This window comes from Schistocerca americana, chromosome 1, assembly GCF_021461395.2.
Source record: "Schistocerca americana isolate TAMUIC-IGC-003095 chromosome 1, iqSchAmer2.1, whole genome shotgun sequence".
NCBI lineage: Eukaryota > Metazoa > Arthropoda > Insecta > Orthoptera > Acrididae > Schistocerca > Schistocerca americana.
The window spans coordinates 321,485,746-321,509,313 of record NC_060119.1 but is presented as its reverse complement, the minus strand read 5'-3'; the positions used below and the strand labels follow the sequence as shown (position 1 = coordinate 321,509,313).

At 39.3% G+C, this 23,568-nt stretch overlaps 1 protein-coding gene across 1 annotated transcript in view; it reads right to left on the bottom strand.

Moving 5' to 3' along the window:
• Positions 1-836: 836 nt before the first annotated feature.
• Positions 837-23,568, bottom strand: part of LOC124598646 (protein furry) — a 1,150,963-nt gene continuing 1,128,231 nt past the window's right edge. The window contains exons 51-53 of the mRNA XM_047136016.1: positions 14,202-14,407; positions 2,083-2,183; positions 837-1,263 (exon numbers count right to left, since the gene is read on the bottom strand). Of these exons, the coding sequence (XP_046991972.1) occupies positions 1,112-1,263; positions 2,083-2,183; positions 14,202-14,407 (459 nt within the window). The 3' untranslated portion in view covers positions 837-1,111. The remainder of the gene's footprint in view (positions 1,264-2,082; positions 2,184-14,201; positions 14,408-23,568) is intronic.

The following is a 23,568-nucleotide window of genomic DNA, read 5'->3' as shown; positions in this document are numbered from 1 at the left end:
GGACAAACTTGTCAACTGGAATTGTGGCTATAATCTCAAAAAGACTTAGGAAACAGCACTGGGTCTATATAAGACGACATTCAGGAAACACAATGATCTCACGGCCAGGATGAACAGATTAACTGTACCTAAACAACCACAGACTTTGACTCACACCTTTGGGCTCAAGACTGCGTAGGGAACAGTTCATGGGGGAGGGGATCTAAGTCGGCTGCATGCCTCAGGAGCCAAATTCATCAGTGCACATGACAATGATGGCATGTCTGATCGCTGAAATATTATACCTGTTGGGCACTATGAACCAGCAGTACACTTGTGGAATGTTTGATAAACACATATACTGAGAGAAAATGAAGAATGACATCCCATGTATTGTCCTTACAGGCGATATTTTAATTTTTTTCAGAGGTACACATTCTGGACATGGATAAATCACTGTAGGCCTTACACATTGGTATGAAAACATAGTATCTCTGTGTCTCTAATATTCAGTCTAATGTACTGATTTGATTTAGACTGCCCCTCCTCTCCTCTCCCGTTGCTTTGTGAACAATGGTCAAAGTGTTGTACAATTTAATTTTTATAATATTCCACCACATGGCTGCTGTTACGTCAAATCAGAGTGACCAAAGGCTCTTCTGAAAGGTTAAGCATTTCACATTTCTCTTTAACACAGAAAATATAGTTGTTAGTGGTCAAACCAACAGACTGATGACTTCTAAAACCTATTAGTTATTTCTTATTTTGTCTGAACATACTCAACATAAAGGGAAAAATCATGACTATGACACATAGGGATACATGAAAGAATATAAGCAAAATGAAACAAGAACATGTGCACTGTTGCAACATCTTTACTTTCAGTTGGAACCTAGACAAATTTCTATATGACTCAGTTGCTACTACAATTATTAGAAAGCGTTTGTGACTTCAGTGTTAGACAATATCAAATTCTTTGGTGTAAAACGATTTGCAAAAAATAATAAATAAGAATTGGAACTAGGACTTAAGCTAAAACTTAATTACAGCAAATGTCACACAAATAAGATGAATAAGTTAAGACATTATAAATAATTTGCATTAAGAGATGTATTGCCAAAACAGTCTTGCATCAACATTCAGTCTTGCGAAGTGTTACATCACTGTGATCCTTCAGCTGATTCTCTAGGCCATTAACAGCCTTTAGCACCAGGTATAAGCTTTCCATTAGACGACTAAATGCATCATTCATATCTTGTTCACTCCTTGTCACTACAAATGCATCTAAAAAAAAACAGACTTTATTTAAACTCAGTCAGAGTTCACACAAAACAACAATTATAATGCTGAACATCTTATATTAAACACAACAATGAAAGTTGAGACTATTCTGATTGCAAAAATAAGACATTGAATGTATCACTTCTAAGAGAAATGCACATCCGTTTTCCCATCCCAGCAAAGACAAAAACTGGCTTCACACATTTTCTGATAAGCAAATGCAACTTTTACAAACTGCTAAATCTGGGCAAGTGCCCATCTTTCACTCCCCCCCCTCATTCTTCGTTTCCTTAAAAAATCATGTTGTCATCCAGGGTTTTACATTGCCGTGAAAATAAAAGAAAATTAAAATAAAAAAGATTTTGGCATATCAGGGAAAAAGTAAGTGATTTAAATTTAATAGTAAGATTTCACTGCAATGAAAGATGCCTTGATCTTACAGTTGCCACCTTGTGTTGCATATTATATCCATGACACTGTCTGCCCTATTTTTTGATAATACAAAACAAGCTGCTGTTCTGTCAACTTTCTTGATCTCCTCCACCAATCCTAGTTGGTAAGGATTACTGCATAGCAATACTCCAAAACAGAACAGACAAGACCTTACAATTGTTCTAAGTTCTGTTGAAGAGATTTCGATACTTTCATTTTAGCTTATTTTTCTCACTATGTAGCAGTTTGTGTTAGAAGTGCACTGCTTGGATGAGATACCTGCACTACATGAATATATATTGCCTTGTCCAGTTCTTTAAATACAGTCTTTTTTCAGTAAAAAATGTCAGGAACATTTTCTGTAATAATAACTAGACAACACATACTGACCTGGTTTCTCATGGGAAAGATGTTTGAAGTACACATTCAAAATTATTGACATGTCATCATCGTCTTGCATGGAAGAAAAAATGTCACCTGACCATGCTCCTCTGCAAAGAAAGAATGTAAGAGTCAGTTTCAATATGACAGTAGTAAATATTACAATGCAGGAGTTCACAACATACAGAAAATGGAGACAGATCACATTCTCATGCAGACATATGCATGCCCACATCCAAGCGAGCATAGGCGTGTGCATGTTTGCTCACATTCATGCAATATGTGTGTGCACACCCATAACATACAAGCATGACCCCCCCCCCCCCCCCTGCCCTCCCAACTGCCCCTACCAATGCCTCCCTCCCTGCACACACAGTAGCTTTTCCTTAAATTCATGTACTGAGGAACTGTTGGTCTTGTTCTTTTTTTAATTTACTTTTTTATGCAACAGGGAAATGAAATGGATCACTAGGCACACATTCCTACATAGTTATAAGGTTGGGTGCATCCTTAAGAATCTACAAGTTAGTTGACCCATAGTTGCTACAGCACATTGTCATGAATCATCATTGAGTGATATCCGATATGATTTTTTTTACTGACTGTCGCTGTATGTGTGTGTGTGTGTGTGTGTGTTTTTTTTTTTTTTTTTTTTTTTTTGATAAAACTTGTTTCAAGGAAACTATTGTATACTTTATGGACAGTAGGTACAAAAAATGTGAGGCTTCAGCTGTAACATGACAAGGAAGTAAGAGGGTCTATACGTGATGTGTATTATAGCCCATCAACATGGAATCATTTCTTATTGCAGTGAAGCCTTTTGTCCTGAATGGTATCTCTGATTTAGTTATACTGATTTATTCTCAAAAATATATAATTCCATAAATATTGCGAGAGAATCCCTGAAAGGCTGCAGCAGAGCTGCCACCAATAATGCCCTTCACAATATTCCATGACAACTTATAGACACTTAATGGTACATAAAATACAAGGGATATTCAATAAGTATTGTAACACAATTTTTGTTGTTGTTGTTGTGAAAGCAGGTTGGTTTTATTCAGGATTCCAATGCACCATATTATTGCCCACTCTTCTGGGTACAAAACCCTTTTTCAAAATCATCTGTTCAATGCAGTGGCCTTATGTCACCTTACTGGGAGGGCCTGTATGCCCACATGGTACCACTCTACTAGTCAACATCAGAGCCACCATCTTGTTGCATCAATAATCTCCCAGTCACCCATGTACTGCTTCCCGTGGAGAGCATCCTTCATTAGGCCAAACAGCTGGAAGCTGGAAGTTGCAATATTTGGGCTATAGGGTGCATGAGGAAGAACAGTCAAATGAAGTTTTGTGAGCTCCTCTTGGGTGTGTAGACTTGTGTTTTCATGAAGAAGAAGTTCATTTGGATTGTCATGGTGGCAAACATGCTGAAGTCATTTCGTCAGTTGCCTGATAGTAGTACAATACACTACAGAGTTGTCTGCTGCACCATGAGGGGGAACATTAAACACAATAACTCCTTCGGTATCCCAGATGACCACTGCCATGACCTTACCAGCTGAGGATGCAGCTCTGAACTTTTTCTTCAGACAAGAAGTAGTGGTGATGGTGCCACTCTATTTTTTTCCAGTCCGAAGTGACAAGCCCACGTTTCATCACCTGTGATGACATCTGACAAGAAATTGTCACGATCAGTCTCATGAGAAGCAAGCCATTCAGAATAGATGGTCCTTCATTGCTCTTTTTAGTCTTCTGTGATTGTGATCCATTGATCACCTCGAATGAGAGTGTCCGCACGTTCCAACATTGCAGGACTCACAGCTGTGTGCGACTGGCCAGCACATGGCAGATCAGACAGGTTTGCGTGACATTGTTACAATGGTGACAGATGCCTCACTCAATGACTCACCATGCTTCTGTTCACTGCCAGGTCTCTGTAAACATTCTGCAAGTGTCTATGATGTCTTTGATCGTAAGATTCCCTGCCAAAAGAAACTCAATGACAGCTCTCTGCTTGGAATGAACCTTCATTATGGACGTCATTTTGAGGGATACGTATAGCACTGCCACATACCAGAACTTCGTAAAACTATAGGGGCTGAAGTAGATATATTCCACAATGTCCCACAACAAATCCTCCATTTTTTCAACCAAAATTGGCTGAAAAAAATGTGCACTGGCGGATACCAGAATGCTAGAAGAAGTCATGTACCATACTAGAAACACTGAAATTGATGGAAAGTGTTACACTGATTAGAGTAAGTGTTCGACACATAAATTAGCACTTTTGTATTCGTTTCTTGATTGGGTCCTAAGTTCTTCTTAAGCACTTAATATGGTAAAATTTGTATTTGTATAATGTCAAATCCAATGATGGTTCAGACTCCATGTTAAACAGTTTGCATGTCCATAAATGAGTGGTTTACTGGTTAGTGAAATTGCTCTATTTCAATTGATACATACTGAATAAAGAAAGGGAAAGATGCAACAAGGAGGATTTGAAGACATTTGCGTGTATATCTATGAGGAAAATGAGAGAGGGGCAGATTACAATGACATGACAAAGAAATATATATTTTACTCAACACAAGTAACTCATCACGAACAGGTAAAGTAAAGTATATTTGTCAAGGAAATAAACTGATTTACATAAACTCCCTTACACCATATGCACAACACACCATAAAAGTTCACAGTTTTGATTCCTCACACTTATTACTCCATTTGCTAGACAGTACATTAGAGAATCAGTTCAGTCTGAGCAAGATAACTGCAACAGATACACAAAATTTTCCTATTATGTGAGACACTTTATTGGATGAATTTAAGACATATTAAATATGTTAGTATTCATGAAAATACATGTTCCAATACCAAAACTGTTAATCACTAATTGAAAAGCAATAAATCACAACAATGCCAATTGTGTTAATTATTCCTATGTAAGTAGAACAAGGACAAGGAACAGCTGAACTTAAAACTCAAAGCTGATCCGGTAGTAACACAGACATACTTAGGGCAAAAGAGAGCTGCAGCTGGCAGCAGTAAAATCAATAGGCTAGACAAGTGGAGTATGATCAAACTTGCCAAATCAGGCAAGAGGTTTAAGAGAAATTTTAGGGAGGCTAGCTTTGATCTAGAAATATCCAACAGCTTCAATGTAGCATGAGGACAAGTATGTGCAGCCACCTGAAGGAGTTGAGGAACACCATGAAAAGACAGGGGAAAAGTGCAAGTTAAGGCCTAGTAGTAGCCAGAGGCTTAAAAGACCCAAAGATCATCCTCCTAGGGAGTAGTCAAGGGATGGCAATGCCCATGTTGTTATATAGAGCTCCCTGGGTAGAGGCTACATCTACATCTGCATCTACATGGATACTCTGCAAATCACATTTAAGTGCCTGGCAGAGGGTTCATTGAACCACCTTCATATTTCACTATTATTCCAATCTCATGTAGCGTGCAGAAAGAACGAACACGTATACCTTTTCGTATGAGCCCTTATTTTATCGTGGTGGTCATTTCTCCCTGTGTAGGTTTGTGCCAACAAAATATTTTCACATTAGGAGGAGAAAGTTGGTGATTGGAATTTCGTGACAAGATTCTGTTGCAATGAAAAACGCCCTTTTTTTAATGATGTCCAGCCCAAATCCTGTATAATTTCAGTGACACTCTCTCCCATATTTCACAATAATACAAAATGTGCTGCCCTTCTTTGAACTTTTTCGATGTACTCCGTCAGTGCTATCTGGTAGTGTGGGCAGTCTCCTTAGTAGATCAGTTACATTTTCTAAGTGTCCTGCCAATAAAACACAGTCTTTGGTTAGCCTTCCCCGCAACATTTTCTATGTGTTACTTCCAATTAAAGTTGTTCGTAATTGTAATTCCTAGGTATTTAGTTGAATTTATGGTCTTTAGATTTGACGTTTTTATCATGTAACTGAAGTTTAATGGAATTCTTTTAGCACTCACGTGGATGACCTCACACTTTTCGTTACTGAAGGTCAACTGCCAATTTTCACACCATTCAGTAACTGATAATTTACTTCTAAATTAAACTGCTTTTCCTGAAATACATGTGTGTCCCATAAGAAATAATTCACCTGATTATGGCAGTCCAACAGCAGCAATAAAGCATTACCATTAATCAGTTCTAACTAAGAAGGGAACTATATAATTTCACAAAATCACGACTGTTGAATCCACAGACAATAAATTTATTTATTTTCTAAAAATATTTTATCAACATTATGAAACTGGTTTTCCCTTGCAATGGGTCAGGAATCAGTTCAGTGGAAACCTAGGGAAAGTATGGGGAATGTCTGGAATAAGTGTATCTTGTGCCAGAAATAAGAGAGCTTTATTTAATGCAGAAGACTATGTCTAATCAAGAATTAAAGGGGCACTTCAAGCAATATCAAAAATTCTTTACAATGCCACAACAAAGAAAAGGCAGTTTAGACCACTATTAGATATGAAACAAATTTGGTAAAGTAAATGATTCATTCAACACTCTGACAACAGTAGCAAGATAAACAGATGACATTTAATTCAATTAATTGGTCAATGAATTCTCCCTAATAGTAGCTGAAAACATAAGGGCAAAAATGGACCATCAAAAGCAGATACCTTAGACATACTGAGACAGACAGCCATCATCAAACATTTGTTTTACCAAATCGTCTGTTAAGAGATATCATGAAAATTGCGATGTCACTGAGAAGCAGAAACTCTTCTGGTTTTAATGCAATTTCAATCAAGTATTAAAATCTTGTGATAATTTAGTGATGTACTCCTTGAGTTGTCTTCATAGGCAGTCAGTGACTTAGTCCTGAAAGACGGAAGTACTTATTAAGATGGAGATAAGGAAGTGACCTCTAAATTATAGATTCATTTCCCTCCTTCCCATATCCACAAAATTCTTGTGTAGGCAGCTTGAAATATAATACCAAAGCACCTCTCTGACAATGGCATTTTAATATCAACTCAGTTTGGCTTCCCTAAAAACTTTTCTACTGAGAAAGCAATACGTGATCTCATGAACTCAGTTATGGTAGAACTAAACAAGAAAAATTACTTTGTTGTCATTGTCTGTGATCTTGTCCAAGGTCTTTAACTGTGTACACCATAAAATTCTATTAAGGGAACTAAAGAAGACACACAAAATTGTTAAGGCTTTCGTGGCCACATGTTGACAAACTGCCTATTGGCTTCTGTCTGGGGGTCTTCGGCCGATGTTCATCTAATGATTTTACTGACATTTCGCCAGCACGATTGGCTGGCACTGTCAAAGCTTCAGCCTCCATTGCTGGTGGTGAACTGGAGCTGAGCTCACGGCCGCAGACTATATGTACCTGGTGCACCAACGTCCGTGGGCTTCTCCGCGGTCATTTCTGGTGCGGTTCTCCTCTTGCTACCTGTAATGGTCGTTCGCTCTCTTCCCCACTCTGTCTCTAATATTCACTCTGTTCTTCTATCAACTGTGGACTGAAGCTGGCACAGAGCTTACAAATGTCCCATGTCTGACCTACTCTCTCTGATCCCTGTCCCTTCATCTTTGTCTACCTTCATCTTGACTAAAACAATATCATGACACAAACATATTGCTACTTACCACACAGAGAAGGCACTGAATGACAGAGAGCCACAAACTATTCTTTTCATGATATTACTGTCATTCCATTCTGAACTTTCCACAGTTTGATTTTGCCTACCAGCTTTCCTGCCATCTCACAAACCAGTGCTGCTTTCCTTTGTTACTGTTCACTAACACATTACTTTACTCACTGTCTGTCCTTTCCTTTCTCCTCTTTCCTGTGTTCTGCTGTCACCTTCCATTTTCTATTTCTGAAGAAGGACTTTTTGTTCAAAAGCTTAAATGTTTGGTAGTCTTTTCATTGTGCCTGCCTGCAACTTGACATCTCTCTATGTGGTGGGTAGTAATCTATCCTTTCCGTAACATTTATATCCCATTCTGGACTCACTGTTCCATCTGCAATACAGGTGGATCGCTCTCATCATGGGGTTTGAGTGACCTGGTCCTCCTTTTTATCCTCTTCCAATCTACCCATCTCTCATGTCCAAGGATGGCACTTGAAATGCCATAATGTGTACGCATGTTACACGGATGAGTCCAGTTTGTCTCACTGGAGGGCAGCAATGGATGATGAACTAAAGTGATTAGCTGGGGCCTACTGACAGGTCAATAGGGGGTGGACTATTGAGAGAGGAGAGGATAATGTGTGTGTATGGCTTGTTGGAACTGGAATGAAAGGTTTATGGAGAATCACAATAAGATTTGATGTATTTTTTATAATTTGCTTTCACATGTGGCTATTTGTCTTTATTTTTAATGGAGGTAAACCTGAAGTAAAATTAGCTTTTGAGTATTAAATGTTGTCAGCATATTTACTGATGTGATGTAACAACAAAATTATGTAAAGGAAGAATTTGTTGTTGATGATAATTAGCTAGTTTTCCCTTACTTCCTGTGATCATAAACATTAAAGAAAAAAATAGAATGCTGATTACAGTAAATGTGAAAATTTTCTTATGTTATTTTTAATTTTACAGAGACCTATTTATTAACACTTACATTTGCTAATCAATTCTGATATCATGGCTTTTGTAAGTGTCAAAATTTGTAAAATTCTTGATCAGCAGTTAACAGCAAATAACCTTAAAATGTACTAATTAAATTTCAAGGTGGTTGTTGTTGTTGTTGTTGTTATTGTTGTGGTATTCAGTCCTGAGGCTGGTTTGATGCAGTTCTCCATGCTACTCTATCCTGTGCAAGTTTCTTCATCTCCCAGTACTCGCTGCAACCTACATCGTTCTGAATCTGCTTAGTGTATTCATCTCTTGGTCTCCCTCTACGATTTTTACTCTCCACACTGCTCTCCAATGCTAAATTTGTGATCCCTTGATGCCTCAGAACATGTCCTACCAACCAGTCCCTTCTTCTTGTCAAGTTGCGCCACTAACTCCTCTTCTCCCCAATTCTATTCAATACCTCCTCATTAGTTATGTGATCTACCCATCTAACCTTCAGCATCCTTCTGTGGTACCACATTTCAAAAGCTTCTATTCCCTTCTTGTCCAAACTATTTATCGTACATGTTTCACTTCCATACATGGCTACACTCCATACAAATACTTTCCTAAATGACTTCCTGACACTTAAATCTATACTTGATGTAAACAAATTTCTCTTCTTCAGAAAAACGCTTTCCTTGTCATTGCCAGTCTACATTTTATATCCTCTCTACTTCGACCATCATCAGTTATTTTGCTCCCCAAATAGCAAAACTCCTTTACTACTTTAAGTGTCTCATTTCCTAATCTAATTCCCTCAGCATCACCCAACTTAATTCGACTACATTCCATTATCCTTGCTTTGCTTTTGTTGATGTTCATCTTATATCCTCCTTTCAAGACACTGTCCATTCAGTTCAACTGCTCTTCCAAGTCCTTTGCTATCTCTGACAGAATTACAATGTCATCGGCAAACCTCAAAGTTTTTATTTCTTCTCCATGGATTTTAATACCTACTCTGATGTTTTTTGTTTCCTTTACTGCTTGCTCAATTTACAGATTGAATAACAGCGGGGAGAGGCTACAACCCTGTCTCACTCCCTTCCCAACCGCTGCTTCCCTTTCATGCCCCTCGACTCTTATAACTGCCATCTGGTTTCTGTACAAATTGTAAATAGCCTATCGCAGTGTGTCATGCTGTAACTGGATGTTGACAGGGAGACAGCAGAATTCCCGCTGGATACTGGTGTGGCTGCGCCCCTAATTAATGGGGATACTTAGTGGCACATTGGCTTCCCACTGCTGCTTGCACAATGTCTCCAAATGATGATGTAGAATGGCCAGTTGATCCTGCTGTAGCAAGCAAAGTACAAAAATGTAGCTTGGCAACTAACCTTGCCACGCACCGTCAGGTGGCTTGCGGAGTATGGATGTAGATGTAGAACCTTGCTTGTGGTTTAATTCTTAGATGACTAACATTTTTGGTCTCAACCCTTTTGCACTTTTTGGGTTCCAAATTCAGGATCAGGTAAATCAACTGGATGCATTGTGTGAAAATTTCAAACAGTTGTTTGCACCTACCTTAGGTTGTGCTGTGAATTTACAGGCACACATCTCTTTGAAGCATAAGGTAGTGCCTAAGTTCTGTAGAGCCCATCTAATATCGTTCACTATGCACATACAAGTTAAGTCAGAAATAGACAATTTGCAAAATCTGGGTGTTATCTCAGTCTTGTCTAATCAGTGAGCAATGCCTATGGTTATTGTACAAAAGCCTAATGGGTCACTTCGGATCTGTGGTGATTTTAAATCTACCTTTAATGCCCAAGCAAATGTTAATTTGAAGCCAATCCCAATGCAAGAGGAACTGTTAGTTAAATTGGTGGAAAGTCACTATATTTCAAAAGTTGATCTCGCTGATGCATATTTTCAGTTACCTGTTGATGAGCCTACAAAACAGTTACTAGTGATTGGGATGTACACTTATAACATACTGCCATTTGGGGTCGCTAGTGCCCCTGTAATTTTTCAGAGGTATCTAGAACAGCTCATCCAGGACATCCCTAATTGTGTCAATTATTTGGATAATTTATTAGTAAGGGGGTCATGCGGAAGCATCAATTGCAATTTACAACTGCTGTATGAGCAGCTGTAAGCCAATGGCCTACATTGTCATCTTGCCATGTGTAGTTCCTCTCAGCTGAGAGTCAAGTATTTGAGCCACATATTAAGCAAAGATGGCTTACACCCATGCAAGACCATGTGACTGCCATTATTAATTTACCAGTGCCTAAGAATCTTCAAGAATTGGAGTCTTTTCTGAAAAAAGTCAATTATTATGACACGTTCATTCCAAATCCTCTTCATATTTCTCATTTGCTTACCCATTTACATAAAAAGAGTGTTCTGTTTGTGTGGTCAGAGGCATGTCAATGGATGTTCGTACAACTTAAAAAGTGCCTTAGCTTGGACCCTTGTTTGACAATGTTCCAGCTGGGTAAACGGTTGACACTGGCCACAGATGCTGTCTTGTCACACAAATTTGCCGATGGCATGGAACTATCTATTGTGTTTACATCCAGCAACTCAGCACAGTAGAATTATTCATAGATCAAAAAAGTGATGTTGGGCAAATTTATGGTGTCCAGAAGTTCAATGCCTACCACTATGGTACCAAGTTTCATCTGATTATGGATCACAAGCTCCTCTGCCATTGTCTGACGCTCACACAAAACTTCTGGACAAAACGGCACAATGGCTGCAGTGGTGGGCACTGTTTCGTAGTAACTACACTTATGACACCGAACTACCACACAGCGCTCTAATGCCAATGCCCTGTCTCATTTACTGCGTGGCCCTGATGTTGATTTTGCAGACATCAAACACTGTGTTTTGCCTTGGACACGAACCAGTGGCACACCCTTGATGAATTTCCCTTTACAGCAGGCGAAATATTGGCAAAGACAAACCAGAGCCTCTTCCTTTACAGGGTGTTGTCTGTGGTGCGGCTGGCCTGAACATTTGTCTAAAGATGCGGACACACAATGGCACACTTATTTTTCCCTCAGGCGCAGAGTTAATGTTACAGAAGAAAACATTTTGTAGCCACGGATGACACAGAATGTTGAAAGGTTGTCCATCCAGCGTGCCATCACTGCATATTTCAATACCTCCACACTGCACACTGGAGAATGTACCCAATGAAAGCAATGGCATGATGTCACGTGTACTGGCCAGGCATAGATGCCACCATTGAACGTAATCAGTTGGCCAAGTAAAATGTTTTAACTCATGGCCACACCCTGACCAGCCACAACAAAGAGTACATGTATATTTTCACCAGCCCCTTCTAGGGAGCAGTGCGATTGTTGTCTGTTAATGCCCTTTTGAATTTCCCGCTTGTACTGCGGATGTCTACAACATCGTCTGAGACCACAGTCTGGGCCTTACCTACTATCTTTGCTATAGAAGAGGGCCCAGCTATATTGGTCTCCAACAATGACCCATAATTTACGGCTTCGGTGTTTTGAGACTTCTGTAGACATAATGTTATCAACGCTCTTCCAATTTGAAAACTGAGCAGTTGGTCATGACTTTCAAATCGCAGATGAAAAAAATCTTGACGTTGGCAAACTCAAGGGATGCACCCATCAGCTTCCTGGTCATGTACCAGTCCGCACCTGTCAATGGACGTGGCCATGATTTTGCACAGGCATTGACCAAGTACCCAGTTTGACCTGCATTTGGTGGTGTGGGCTCTGTGCCTCTGCATCCAGCCATATTATCATCCCAGCTCTCACTTCGCAAGCAGTATGACCTGTCATGACAACCAACTTTGCCCGCAGTGTGACCTGTCACCCCTAACCCTTCTCAGACATAGATGGAGTAACACCAGTGGACTAATCGCAAAACCACACCAGTCTCTGGGCCTACTCCTTCCATCACCAACCCAGAGCGAGGTGTTGGCGGGAAGCAGATACTGACAAGCAATGGGAGTGAATGTAAGTGGGTAACCTCCCCATGCATGGTTCCTGTTCCTACCACTGGTTCCACCCACTCTAAATGATCACAAGACCTTGCATGTTCTTGGGATGAGATGCCAATGGAGGACAACCCGTAGGTACCACCCCTGCCACATGCAAAGGCCACTTCCTCACTTGTGCCCCAGAGGTCATTACTGGGCCTCAATCCTTGCAGATGGTGCCATCTCCCACTGTGGCTGTAGAGGACATGCCACTCGAGTCATTGGCAGGGATTCTGGTTTCCCCCTTTCGTCATCCTCAATGTAGTTGGCTTAGGTAAGGCCATTTTCAGCCCTATATGGCCATTAAAGGGGGGAGGGGTTTTGTATCCGACTGTGATTCAGATAATTCACCTTCATGAATGTGGACTTGTCAGAGGTACTAAGGCTGTGAGTGGTGATTATGGCCCAATGTCATAATGGGAGCCATCGCCAAGATGTGTGTGTCACTTGGCACCACCTAGTGGTGACTGCCCCTGAGCCTGTGCCCTGGGCTCACGGTGCAACTCATTCCTTGCTGTACCTGATAACTGTTTGTATCATGCCACTGCACAACCAAGTTGACTTAGTTTCTTTCCAGTCTTGAGTGGTTACTAATTCGGAAGTGTTGTGTTCCTACGTCAACTTCGCTATGTTCGGAAATTTTTAGTGCACATCGTCAAACCAGTCTGTTTTGGATTTATAGGAACATGTGTTCATATTCTTGTGATTTGGTGTACCCACAGGAGCAAGTGGCAGTTTTTACCCGTGCTGAGCAGGACAGAATATCAGGAAGTATCTCTCCTTTACTTTTTTATTACTCTATCGGCAGTACTACACATTTTGCTTCCTGAGGACAATTAGTGGCCAGCAGTTCTTTTTTCACAATTCATTATTCTTCTCAAATAAATTTCACTTTAATACAATAAATATATATAAAGTAATTTAGAAGCAATTCCCATTAAATCCTGATGAGAACACGAGCACTAGTCATAATTTTGTATTACTGTTGTTTACAGAAGTAGTCTACGGTGACTGGTTCTATCTATTAGTGTACAAATTGACTCATTCTACATCCCTGGAGATTATCCTACATGATGTTAAATCAATGAATGTTTGAATCGAGTATTAATGTACACAGAAGGAAATTCTTTTGTTTGTGTGTGCACTGTACATAAATGCTGTACATTTTCTCCTACATGTTGTCTTTTTTGTTGTTAGGCATTGTTATCTCTTAGCAGTGACTTTGCGATTATAAATGTAAAGGAACAAGAATAAAATACATATAAATGTATATTTCGCAGCTTCCATGGTGTATTACTTTCTTTCCCATTTCTCTCTTGTAGAAAGAAATTTTCTCCCTGAGAGCCTGGGATTCAGAGCTTACTTTTCATGTTCATGGACTAACTGTGAGCTTGTTTCTTGAACATAGCAGATTGTATCTTAGTCACTTACATTCAGAATGGAAATAGCAGAACACCACTATCATTTCCTATCAATACAGAAGTGGACCATATATTTTATAAAGTAAAACCACCTGCAAATACAATTTAAAAAGGAAATCATTCAACATATGACTACTGTCAGTTATTACCTGTACTGCCTTGCATGGCAAAGAGCAGCACCCCACTTCTCTAAGCGTAATAGCTCCAGCAGTGTAGCTTCTGCATCTTCACTACTGGAACCAAGTACAGGAGATGGTGTTGGTGTTGGTGTACCATGATCTGACTCACCGCCCTCCTCAAGGACACGTAAGAGCCCTGCTCGAATAGCTAAAACTTCAGTTGATACATCCTGCAACTACAAACAAAAGTTTATTTAATTTTTATGCAAGGCTGTTATTTTACCAGTAATAATAAGACAATATTGGAATGAATATGACTTATACTGTTATATGTAATAGTATAGGTGTTAGCAATAAAAAAATGAGCTTATTTTAATGCCGGTATAGGTCTTAAAATGTACATTACATTTCATTTCATTATTTAACACAACTAACTACAAGAAAATTGTGTTATGACTGAAAGTGCCCAACTTCTGTATCAGATCAGTGTTTTGTGCTATAGAAGGACTTGAATATGGGGTTGTATGACATTTACAGACTGTGTTATACCAGATAAATTATCTGAATGTAGTTAACAGACCACTGCAATTTTGCAAATTCCAGTCAGATATTTTTCCTTGACGAAAGGACTGAAAAGGGATGCAGTCGTTCTTGCAATGGGAAGTAGCAGCTTGAAGGATTGGGAAACTGACAATTGTTGGAAGAGCAGTGTGCTGACCCCATGCCCGTCCATACCACGTCTGAATGACAATACTGGCAGAGGATGATACAGCAGTCAGTCAGTACTGGATGGCCCATCAGGTTCAGAATGGAGAGCTGATTATGGGGTACTTCTCAGAAACTCAGTCCTGAGCACCTGTCTATTACATAGTCATAGTGTGTCGCCAATGCTCATTTTAAAAGAGTTACCCAGAAATTAACTTTTCTCGCACTGACAAAGATGTTAGGTCATACAATCTAGAAGATGAGTGCACTTATGTATGAGACTGAGGGTATGGATATTGTATGCAACTGTTGGCACTTTCTGATTTCTAACAAAAACAATGTGGTAGGGCTTTAAGATAGTGGCTCTGATTAATTCTCCCACCAACCAACAAGTTAGATCTTTTATTAAGTTTTTAAATGCTCTGATCACTGTAACACCAAAAATTCATTTTCAGTTGTGTATAGTGCAGGTATCAAAAGCCAACTTTTAAAAGTCATCAGAGTGTCCACGATGAGTTGTGCAATTTGCAGACAGTCCTTACCAATGATGACCCTGAGTAGCAAATTCAGCTCTGCATACCAGAAAAACATCACTTTATGATCATGCTTCATAAAATTTTTTAGCTACAATAGAAATGATTACTATTTAGATGTGAAACAGGAAACTTCAGTTAGGAATAGCTGTAATGCTGGCAAGGGAACACCTGAATGTTGTGCATTGCATTCTATGATGGACAAGGACAGCATGAATACTGAAAAGCTGTACAGAGTCTCATTAATGGACACAAAATTGTTTTCAACTTAACATAATGAAACATACAAAATACAACAGAGCAATCAAAGTAAAATGCAACAATTCCACTCTGTTGGACTACCATGCATTGCAGTACATAAAATTATCTGTATTTTGTAGTTCAGTATGAAAATTAATGTACAAACAGTATAAGGTGAGAGTGAAACATGAACAGCTGCTAGCACGAGTTTCTTAGAAGTAGATACCTTAGGGGTTGCAAAGCAACTCAAATCGCTTGATACCAGCAAGTCTTCAGGTCCAGATTGTATACCAATTAGGTTCCTTTCTGATTACGCTGATACAATAGCTCTCTACTTAGCAATCATATACAACCGTCGCTCACCGATAGATCTGTACCTACAGATTGGAAAATTGCGCAGGTCGCACCAGTGTTTACGAAGGGTAGTAGGAGTATTCCATTGAACTACAGACCTGTATCATTGACGTCGGTTTGCAGTAGGGTTTTGGAGCATATACTGTATTCAAACATTATAAATCACCTCGAATGGAATGATCTATTGATACGTAATCAGCATGGTTTCAGAAAACATCGTTCTTGTGCAACACAGCTAGCTCTTTATTCACATGAATTAATGGCCGCTATTGACAGGGGATCTCCAGTTGATTCCGTATTTCTAAAAGCTTTTGACACCGTTCCTCACAAGCGACTTCTAATCAAGCTGCGGGCCTATGGGGTATCATCTCAGTTGTGCGACTGGATTCATGATTTCCTGTCAGGAAGGTCGCAGTTCATAGTAATAGACGCCAAATCATCAAGTAAAACTGAAGTGATATCAGGTGTTCCCCAGGGAAGCGTCCTGGGACCTCTGCTGTTCCTGATCTATATAAATGACCTGGGTGACAATCTGAGCAGTTCTCTTAGGTTGTTCGCAGATGATGCTGTAATTTACCGTCTAGTAAGGTCATCCGAAGACCAGTATCAGTTGCAAAGCGATTTAGAAAAGATTGCTGTATGGTGTGGCAGGTGGAAGTTGACGCTAAATAACGAAAAGTGTGAGGTGATCCACATGAGTTCCAAAAGAAATCCGTTGGAATTCGATTACTCGATAAATAGTACAATTCTCAAGGCTGTCAATTCAACTAAGTACCTGGGCGTAAAAATTATGAACAACTTCAGTTGGAAAGACCACATAGATAATATTGTGGCTTAGGTGAGCCAAAGGTTGCGTTTCATTGGCAGGACACTTAGAAGATGCAACAAGTCCACGAAAGATACAGCTTACACTACACTCGTTCGTCCTCTGTTAGAATATTGCTGCGCGGTGTGGGATCCTTACCATGTGGGATTGACGGAGGACATCGAAAGGGTACAAAAAAGGGCAGCTCGTTTTGTATTATCACGTAATAGGGGAGAGAGTGTGGCAGATATGATACGCGAGTTGGGATGGAAGTCATTAAAGCAAAGACATTTTTAAAGGAAGGAATCAGCTGATATGACTTATCTGAAGCATCAATAAACATTCAGCTTGGTAATTGAAAGAAGAGTGAAGGGAGACCAATGCCTGAATGCAGTTGTTGTTGTTGTTGTTGTTGTGGTCTTCAGCCCTGAGACTGGTTTGATGCAGCTCTCCATGCTACTCTATCCTGTGCAAGCTTCTTCATCTCCCAGTACCTACTGCAACCTACATCGTTCTGAATCTGCTTAGTGTATTCATCTCTTGGTCTCCCTCTACGATTTTTACCCTCCACGCTGCCCTCCAATACTAAATTGGTGATCCCTTGATGCCTCAGAACATGTCCTACCAACCGATCCCGTCTTCTAGTCAAGTTGTGCCACAAACTTCTCTTCTCCCCAATCCTATTCAACACCTCCTCATTAGTTATGTGATCTACCCATCTAATCTTCAGCATTCTTCTGTAGCACCACATTTCGAAAGCTTCTATTCTCTTCTTGTCTAAACTATTTATCGTCCATGTTTCACTTCCATACATGGCTACACTCCATACAAATACTTTCAGAAACGACTTCCAAACACTTAAATCAATACTCGATGTTAACAAATTTCTCTTCTTCAGAAATGCTTTCCTTCCCATTGCCAGTCTACATTTTATATCCTCTCTACTTCAACCATCATCAGTTATTTTGCTCCCCAAATAGCAAAACTCCTTTACTACTTTAAGCGTCTCATTTCCTAATCTAATACCCTCAACATCACCCGACTTAGTTAGACTACATTCCATTATCCTCGTTTTGCTTTTGTTGATGTTCATCTTATATCCTCCCTTCAAGACATCATCCATTCCATTCAACTGCTCTTCCAAGTCCTTTGCTGTCTCAGACAGAATTACAATGTCATCGGCGAACCTCAAGGTATTTCTTCTCCATAGATTTTAATACCTACACCGAATTTTTCTTTGTTTCCTTCACAGCTTGCTCAATACACAGATTGAATAACATCGGGGAGAGGCTACAACCCTGCCTCACTCCCTTCCCAACCACTGCTTCCCTTTCATGCCCCTCAACTCTTATAACTGCAATTTGGTTTCTATACAAATTGTAAATAGCCTTTCGCTCCCTATATTTTACCCCTGCTATCTTCAGAATTTGAAAGACAGTATTCCAGTCAACATTGTCAAAAGCTTTCTCTAAGTATACAAATGCTAGAAATGTACGTTTGCCCTTCCTTAATCTAACTTCTAAGATAAGCCGTAGGGTCAGTATTGCCTCACATGTTCCAATATTTCTACGGAATCCAAACTGATCTTTCCCAAGGTCGGCTTCTACTAGTTTTTCCATTCATCTGAATGGAATGCGGTATGTAAGTTCAAACAGATGTAGATTACAGTAGTTACAGAGACATGAAGAGGCATGTACAGGATAGAATAGCAAGGAAAGCTGCCTCAAATCAGTCTTCAGACGTAAGACGACAACATCAACAACAACAACCACTTCCTTATTGTTACCTCACTTATGACAATGTCAACCACAGCAAACAATTGCACTGTAGCTGTCACTGAATGCTTTGTGTATTCCACTTTGCTTTTGTTTTAAGTTGCTTGTTAGTTTCTCTCCTTAGTCTGAAATGAGTGAAGAGACTAATGCTGTTCAATTATGAATCCATTGACTAATGCTGTTCAATTATGAATCCATTAACAGATTTCTTGTTTTCTGCAATGCTTTTCTTGCTATTGTGCAGTCTGCATTTTATATCCTCTCTACATCGGCAATCATGTTATTTTGCTGCCCAAACACAAAACTCGTCAGCTACTTTTAATGTCTCTTGTCATAATTGGGTGATTTAATTAATTTGACTTAATTTCATTACCACTGGTTCACTTTTGCTGATGTTCATATTAGAACTTTTTTTCAAGATGATATACATTCTGTTCAGGTACTCATTCAACTCCTTTGGCACCTCTGACGGCACTACAATGTTATCAGCAAACCTCAAAGTTTTTATTTCTTCTTGCTGAACTTTAATTCTCCTTCCATATTTCTCCTTGGTTTCCTACACAGATTGTTCAATGCATGGTTGGGATAACATCGAGGATGTACTACAACCCTGCCTCAATTCCTTCTCAACTGCTGTAGATTGCATCCTTTGTCTCTGATGACTGCAGTCCGATTTTTGTAAAAGCCGTGGATAATCTTTTGCCCCCTGTATTTTATCTGAGTTAACTTCAGAATTCAAACAATGTTGTCGAGCCAACATTAGCAAAAGCTTTCTCTAAATCTACAAATGATGCTATAAATCCAGGTTTGCCCTCCTTCAACCTATCATGTAAGATACACTGTAGGGTCAGATTTGCCTGAGGCTTTCCTACATTTTCTTGGGAACCAAACTGATCTATTACTGAGATCAGCCTCCACCAGGTTTCCATTCTTATATAAATAATTCTTGCCAATATTTGCAACAATGGCTTATTACACTGATAGTTCAGTAATGCTCACAGCTGTCAGTACCTGCCTTTTTTTATATTACAAAAATTACAGTCTTTTTGAAATCTGAAGGCATTGCACTTCTCTCATATTTTGCACACCATGTGTATTTCAATCATTATGAGAGAATGTCAGCTACTTCAGAGGCCCGGTTTCAACTTAGTTCTATCAACACTAGCTGTCAAACTTTTCTTGTAGTATGATCTTTCCCACATCACCTACATTTACTTTCTTTTCCCTTTGTATAACATAGTCCTGGAGTTCATTTTTCTTGTTCAGGCTTTTTATAAAGGGGGAACGGTCAATATTCAGGAATATAACAGGAACAATCATTTGAAGCAAAAACATCTAGCAAACATGGGCTCTAAAATTAAGAGCTATGAGCACTTCTTTGTCTTTGGTACTGCAAATCAAATATTGTCTACTGCAAGCTCTTTGCTTTCCATATCTCCACAGGTGGCAGTATGGATCAAAACAAGGAAAAAAGTCCGGTAAAAATGGTTTCAAAGTCCTTTTATTCATCTTAACTACTGTGAAACACATCTCTTCTACTGGTCAAGTGCTCTTACCTCTTAAGTTATACTTTTTGTAGCCGCATCTACTAGACTTTTTGCTTAAAATGAGCAATCCTGTCTTATCTCTGAATATTGATTATTTCTTCTGGGACTCTCTGAATATTCCTTCCAACTTTCCCTTCTTCGGTCAGTACAGGCTTGCCATTTCAGCTCTTCTCTTTTCTATAAAGGTATCCTAATATTCCTATATAAAATTATGGGAGACAATATCTGATCAGTGCTTACGTTTAGGGGGCAAATTGTGTAGTACTGGCAAAAGACACATATAAAAGTAAAAGCAATGCACTTCCTAGCTTTCAGAACTAATAGTCCCTTTCTCAGGAAGGTGAGAAGAAGACTGAAGAAGGTTATGCAGAATGTCACTGTCAGATCCCAAGATCTACATGTACATGTATATTTCACTAACCACCATGAGGGGTGTATAGCAGAGGGTACTTCCCATTGTACCAGTTATCATGGTTTTTGTTGTTCCATTCATGTTGTTGTTGTTGTGGTATTCAGTCCAGAGACTGGTCTGATGCAGCTCTCCATGCAACTCTATCCTGTGCAGGCTTCTTTATCTCCAAGTAACTATTGCAATCTACATCCTTCTAAGTTTGCTTAGTGTATTCATCTCTTGGTCTCCCTCTATGATTTTTACCCCCCACACTGCCCTCCAATACTAAATTCATGATCCCTTGATGCCTCAAAACACCTCCCACCAACCGGTACCTTCTTCTAGTCAATTTGTGCCATGAATTCCTCTGCTCACCAATTCTATTCAGTACCTCCTCATTAGTTACGTGACCTATCCATTTAATCTTCATCATTCTTCTGTAGCACCACATTTCGAAAGCTTCTATTCTCTTCTTGTCTAAACTATTTATTGTACATGTTTCACTTCCATACAAATACTTTCAGAAAAGACTTCTTGACATTTAGATCTATACTCGATGTTAACAAATTTCTCCTTCAGAAACACTTTGCTCGCCATTGCCAGTCAATATTTTATATCCTCACTACTTCCATTATCATCAGTTATTTTGCTCCCCAAACAGCAAAACTCATCTAATACTTTAAGTGTCTTATTTCATAATCTAATTCCCTCAGCATTACCTCATTTAATTCGACTACATTCCATTATCCTCGTTTTGCTTTTGTTGATGTTCATCTTATATCCTCCTTCCAAGACACTATCCATTCTGTTCAACTGCTCTTCCAGGTCCTTTGCTGTCTTTGACAGAATTACAATGTAATCGGCAAACCTCAAAGCTTTTATTTCTTCTCCATGGATTTTAATTCCTACTCCAAATTTTTATTTTGTTTCCATTACTGCTTGCTCACTATACAGATTGAATGACATCAGGGATAGGCTACAAGCCTGTCTCACTCCCTTCCCAACCACTGCTTCCCTTTCATGCCTCTTGACTCTTGTAACTGCCACCTGGTTTCTGTACAAATTGTAAATAGCCTTTCTAGCCCTGCATTTGACCCTTCCCATCTTAAGAATTTGAAAGAGATTATTCCAGTAAACATTGTCAAAAGCTACCTCTATGTCTACATATGCTAGAAACTTAGGTTTGTCTTTCCTTAATCTATCTTCTAAGATAAGTTGTAGGGTCAGTATTGCCTCACATGTTCCAACATTTCTACAGAATCCAAACTGATCTTCCCCAAGGTGGGCTTCTACCAGTTCTTGCATTTGTTTGTAAAGAATTTGGTTAGTATTTTGCAGTCATGGCTTATTAAACTGATAGTTTGGTAATTTTCACACATGTCAACACTTGCTTTCTTTGGGATTGGAATTATCATATTCTTCTTGAAGTCTGAGAGTATTTTGCCTGCCTCATACACCTTGCTCACCAGATGGAAGAGTTTTGTCATGGCGGTCTCTCGCAAGGCTATCAGTAGTTCTAATGGAATATTGCCTACTACCGGGGCCTTGTTTCGACTTAGGTCTTTTAGTGCTCTGTCAAATTCTTCATACAGTATCATATCTCCCACTTCGTCTTCATCTACGTCCTCTTCCATTTCTATAATATTGCCCTCTAGAACATCGCCCTTATATAGACCCTCTATATACTACGTCCACCATTCTGCTTTCCCTTCTTCGCTTAGAACTTGTTTCCCATCCAAGCTCTTGATGTATGGAGCATGGATGATTTTTTGAATGCCTCTGTGTGTATTGTAATTATTCTAACCTTATCCTCACAATCCTTATGTGAGCAACACATAGGGGGTTGTAGTATATTCCTAGAGGCATCATTTAAAGCCAGTTCTGTAGTGCTTCGAAAATTTACGCGTAAATTCTGGAACCACTTGGCCTTCCTCTGTCTTGAACCCATGATATTTTAAATAGAAGTGTGAGAGAGACAAATCCGACCCACTGTACATTGCATATTTGTGTGTGCAGGTCTAAAAACAGTCAGAGTAAAATGTGGACGCAGCAGCCGAACGGCAGCCTACAGGTACCTGCTGTACGATCCATAGAGTTTCAGTGTATGTGTAGAGAAGAGCCTGTGCTATTCTTTGCTGCTTTAGTAACTGTGATGGTTGTTAAAGGCAAATGAAGAAATGAGACTAGACTTTTAAGTAACTTTTAACTTGAATTTGCTAGAGGCAAGACAAATGTACGATTCCTGTAAAACAGTGTCATGATTATCAAGCAACTCTGCTGTAAATGTAACTTAATTGTTTCTAATGTGAGATGACATGGGTGACTTACAAGAGGTCAATTGTTTATGTGAAGTGTAAATTTTGTTCTTTGTGAAAATTCAAATATACCAACCATTGTTGAAAAGTATTCTGTTAGTACCTCATTATTTCACAAAGAGAGAGTGAGTCTGATAAATTCCCTTAATCAGTATTATTCTTCTGAGAAGAATTTATTGGAGATCGACATAGCCGGCTATCCAGAGAAGATCGGCTGTGCATACCAAGTAAGTCAACCTAAGGGAGAGAGGTGGGAAGTTTGCAAACCAGCTCCACATCACTTCTTGTTGTCTGAAGCATTAGAGTTCCTGAATCTTTGTTAATAGACTTTCTTGGGATAGCTTACATCTATCTTCAAGAATCTTCCAGTTCAGTTCCTTCAGTATTTCCGTGACACTCTTCCAAGGATCAAACAAATCTGTGTTCATTCATGCTGCCCTTCTTGACATAGATTCAATATCCCCCATTAGTTCTATCTGGTAAGGGTCCCAAAAACTTCAGAAATATTCTAGAACTGGTTGAAAGAGTGATTTCTAAGCAATCTCCTTTGTAGACTGATTGCACTTCCCCAGTGTTCTACCAGTAAGCTGAAGTGTACCACCTGCTTTACTCACAATTGAACCTACATGATCATTCCATTTCATATCCCAACAAAGTGTCACACCCAGGCATTTGATTGAGTTTACTGATTACAACAGTGACTCACTGATATTATAGTCATAGGATACTATG